The sequence below is a fragment of the Solanum tuberosum genome, unplaced genomic scaffold, assembly GCF_000226075.1.
Source record: "Solanum tuberosum cultivar DM 1-3 516 R44 unplaced genomic scaffold, SolTub_3.0 scf00130, whole genome shotgun sequence".
Lineage (NCBI taxonomy): Eukaryota > Viridiplantae > Streptophyta > Magnoliopsida > Solanales > Solanaceae > Solanum > Solanum tuberosum.
In genome coordinates, this window is record NW_006239060.1 from 525,161 (window position 1) to 528,971 (window position 3,811).

The 3,811-nt window shown below is 27.6% G+C and overlaps 1 protein-coding gene across 1 annotated transcript; it reads left to right on the plus strand.

Annotated features, from left to right (window-relative positions):
- The first annotated feature begins 174 nt into the window (after positions 1-174).
- On the plus strand, positions 175-1,934 carry LOC102587068 (cytochrome P450 94A2-like). Its single transcript, XM_006351576.2, has one exon. It carries the CDS (start codon positions 258-260, stop codon positions 1,761-1,763), a length of 1,506 nt encoding a protein of 501 aa, XP_006351638.1. The 5' UTR covers positions 175-257; the 3' UTR covers positions 1,764-1,934.
- Positions 1,935-3,811: the final 1,877 nt, after the last annotated feature.

The window sequence follows — 3,811 nt, forward strand, 5'->3', positions numbered from 1 at the left end:
TATATATATATATATATGTATATATATATATATATATATAATACAACAACAATTCGTTTAATCTGAATTAAAAATAATAATTTAAAATATATTTTTAATAATGTGAACAATTAATATGTAATCGAATCAAAAGTTTATAAAATGATCTAGTGGCCTAGTGTTCATCTATCTTTACACTTATCTTCTATTCATAATCCATAAACATACAAACACACAACAAATTTCAAACCAAATCAAACTCCAAAAAATCAAAGATCATGATAATAGACTTAGAGTTTTCTACTTCTCTACTCATTTGCCTTCTTCCATTCCTTTTAATCCTCTTCATTAATCTTTTCAATTCCAAATCAACCAAAATCCCAAAATCTTATCCAATCATTGGTTCCTATTTCTCAATTTTAGCAAACAAACATCGTCGGATTCAATGGACTTCTGATGTAATTCAAACAACTACCAATCTTACTTTCACTCTCATTCGTCCTTTCGGTTTTCGCCAAATCTTTACTGCAAATCCATCCAATGTTCAATACATACTCAAAACTCATTTTCATATTTATCAAAAAGGTCATGTGTTTAAATCAACCATGGCTGATTTTCTTGGTGATGGTATTTTTAATGTGGATGGTGAAATTTGGAAGTACCAACGACAAGTTGCTAGTCATGAATTCAATACGAAGTCTCTACGAAAATTCGTTGAAACTGTCGTCGATACTGAACTTAATGAACGTCTGATTCCATTTCTTGCGGTTGCTGCTGCTGAGAAAAAAGTTGTTGATTTCCAAGATATATTACAGAGGTTTGCTTTCGATAACATTTGTAAAATTGCGTTTGGATATGATCCTGCTTATTTATTGCCATCTCTACCACAAGCGAAATTCGCAGTTGCTTTCGAAGAAGCTGTTAAATTAAGCAGTGAAAGATTCAATGCTATTTTACCTTTTTTATGGAAAATCAAAAGACATTTCAATTTCGGAACTGAGAAGAAATTCAAAATCGCTGTAGATGAAGTTCGTCAATTCGCAAAACAGCTTGTTAAAGAAAAACAGAGAGAATTAAATGAAAAATCATCTCTCGATTCAGTAGATCTATTATCCAGATTCTTAAGCGTTGGCCATACAGACGAAGATTTCGTTACAGATATAGTTATTAGTTTCATATTAGCTGGTCGTGACACAACATCAGCTGCATTAACTTGGTTCTTCTGGTTAATCTCTGAACACCCAGTGGTAGAAAGCTCTATTCTCAACGAAATCAAATCAAAATCCGAAAGTCCAGTATACAACGAAGTTAAGGAGATGATATACACACACGCTTCACTTTGCGAAAGCATGAGGTTTTACCCACCAGTACCAATTGATTCAAAAACAGCTACAGAGGACAATGTTTTACCAGATGGAACTTTTGTTAAAAAGGGGACAAGAGTAAGTTATCATCCCTACGCAATGGGGAGAGCAGACAAATTATGGGGAAAAGATTGGGACAAATTTAAACCAGAAAGGTGGTTGGATAGGGATGAAGTTACTGGAAATTGGAATTTTGTTACTAAAGACATGTATACATATCCTGTTTTTCAGGCCGGGCCAAGGATTTGTTTGGGGAAAGAAATGGCGTTTTTGCAAATGAAGAGGGTGGTGGCTGGTGTTTTACGGCGGTTCAAGGTGGTTCCGGTGACGGAAAAAGGGGTGGAACCGGTGTTTATTTCATACCTCACGGCGAAAATGAAAGGTGGTTTCCATGTGACAATTGAGGAAAGGGACCATTAGTAATGTTCTTGTTTCTTTTACTTGTCCTACTTAAATTGTTTTGAATTTCGTGACATTTATTTATATTGAGATATATAGATATAAAAGATCAAAAATGCCTCATAAGGAATCTGGTTCAAAAATATATTTATTGTTATTAGTTTGTTTCAATATATTCCAGTGTTAATAGTTTGATCATTGCAATATTTTTTCTTGTTAAACATACTATTTGTTTCAATAAAAGTATTGTCATTAAAGAATTCATTTTTATTTATTTTTAAAAAAATCACTTTAACAAATAAATAAATAGAAAATATTTTTTTTCTTTCTAATCTCAGTGTAACAATTAAAAATATAATAACTATATTTTTTTTTTATTGATAATATAAGTCATATATATAAGATTATAATATAATAAATATATTACTAATAACACTTTTATTAAAATAATGATTATTTTTTTTATAATTATTATTTTAAATATTTCTTGAATAAAAATAAGATAAATATTTTCTAAAATTTAAATTGCATATGAAAATATTTGTATCGGTGTAAATTATCCTTAAAATTAAGGCAGCAAAAGCTATAATTTAGGTTCGCTAGTTTGCTTCTTATATGACCCGTTTGAAAGAAATTGAACTTTGGCCAAGGTTCTAATTTATTTTATTAGCAAAATATATCTTTGCAAATACTTAAGCAAAACTAATCCAACAATATAAAATAAATATAGATGTCAAAAGTTTTATATTTCAGATTATTTTTATTTATCAAAATTGATAAATAAATGTATGTAGGACAAATTTAATTTTAGTTATTATTTTTTGACAAATTTTATTTTAATATTTTTCTTGACAGTCAAACAATTTCTGCCTTCTTTCGTGCTTCTCCGACAACGAAAAGTTTTTGGTTATACTTATGGCTTCTCTTTGTCAACTTCCTCGACAAATCCTAATAATTTATTTGTGCTATTATAGTTATTTTAATACTATTTTTAAAAATTAAAATAATTTAATATAATATTATAGCTATAAATAATTTTTTATTATTTAATAAAACAAATGGACTACATGCACTATTTAATTGTTTTTCAAAAGGTGTTTAAACACAAAAATAATAATATATTTATTTGAAAAATATATATTTTTAACTCATTAATTAATAAAAGGGATATTTGTGGATCAAATTATTGCCGATAAGAATATTGTTAGATCAAATTATCAATCGAAAATAGTTTCGTTTATGCATTTTTCGTCAGAGAGTATACGTTAAATATTTTTGATGAATCAAATGTCCTTGGGTTGGCTTTAAAAAAAGTGAATATAATTTTCTTCTTTTTTATATAATTTAAAAATAATTTTGACCCTTCAACATTATTTAATTACCACTATCTTCTTGTTCTTATTTGTCCTTAAAATGATATATTAAAATTTACAAACGAGGCTCAATCACATGATTGTCTAGCAATGCACTATAGAGATGAACAAAGAGAGTATAAAGATATGTTTTGATTTTTTCTACCTATCATGTGAGCTATCTCAAAATCTGCAATATGATAACATGTGTTTAATTAATAAATTTCCAAGACAGTTATTCATATTTGAAAATTTGATTTATAATATTATTTTTATTTCAACCATATTAATATCACCTAGTTATTTCTATTTTTATATAAATATATCTTTCTTCTCTTTTAATGGAATGTCATGTCACATTAAAATTAACTAATATTTGTTATTTATTTGTCAACATATATATATATATACTTTTAGCTTTACAGCGTATTCCGTTGAACTATTATCAAAGAAAATTTTTTCTTTGATTATTTTACCTTGGACTAAAATCAAATACTTCATTTGTTTCATATTTTCCCTTATTTGGGCTATAATCATCTCTCCCTAACTTCCTTTTAATACATATTACTATTTTTTCTTGTTTGTTGATATTCGACTTGTTGGTCCCTTATTTCCTTCCATATCAATGTCCTATTTCATGTATATATAAAGACATAATACACAATTGATGAAATGCAATTCTTACCATAAAACTCATTCACGATTAAACAATATGAG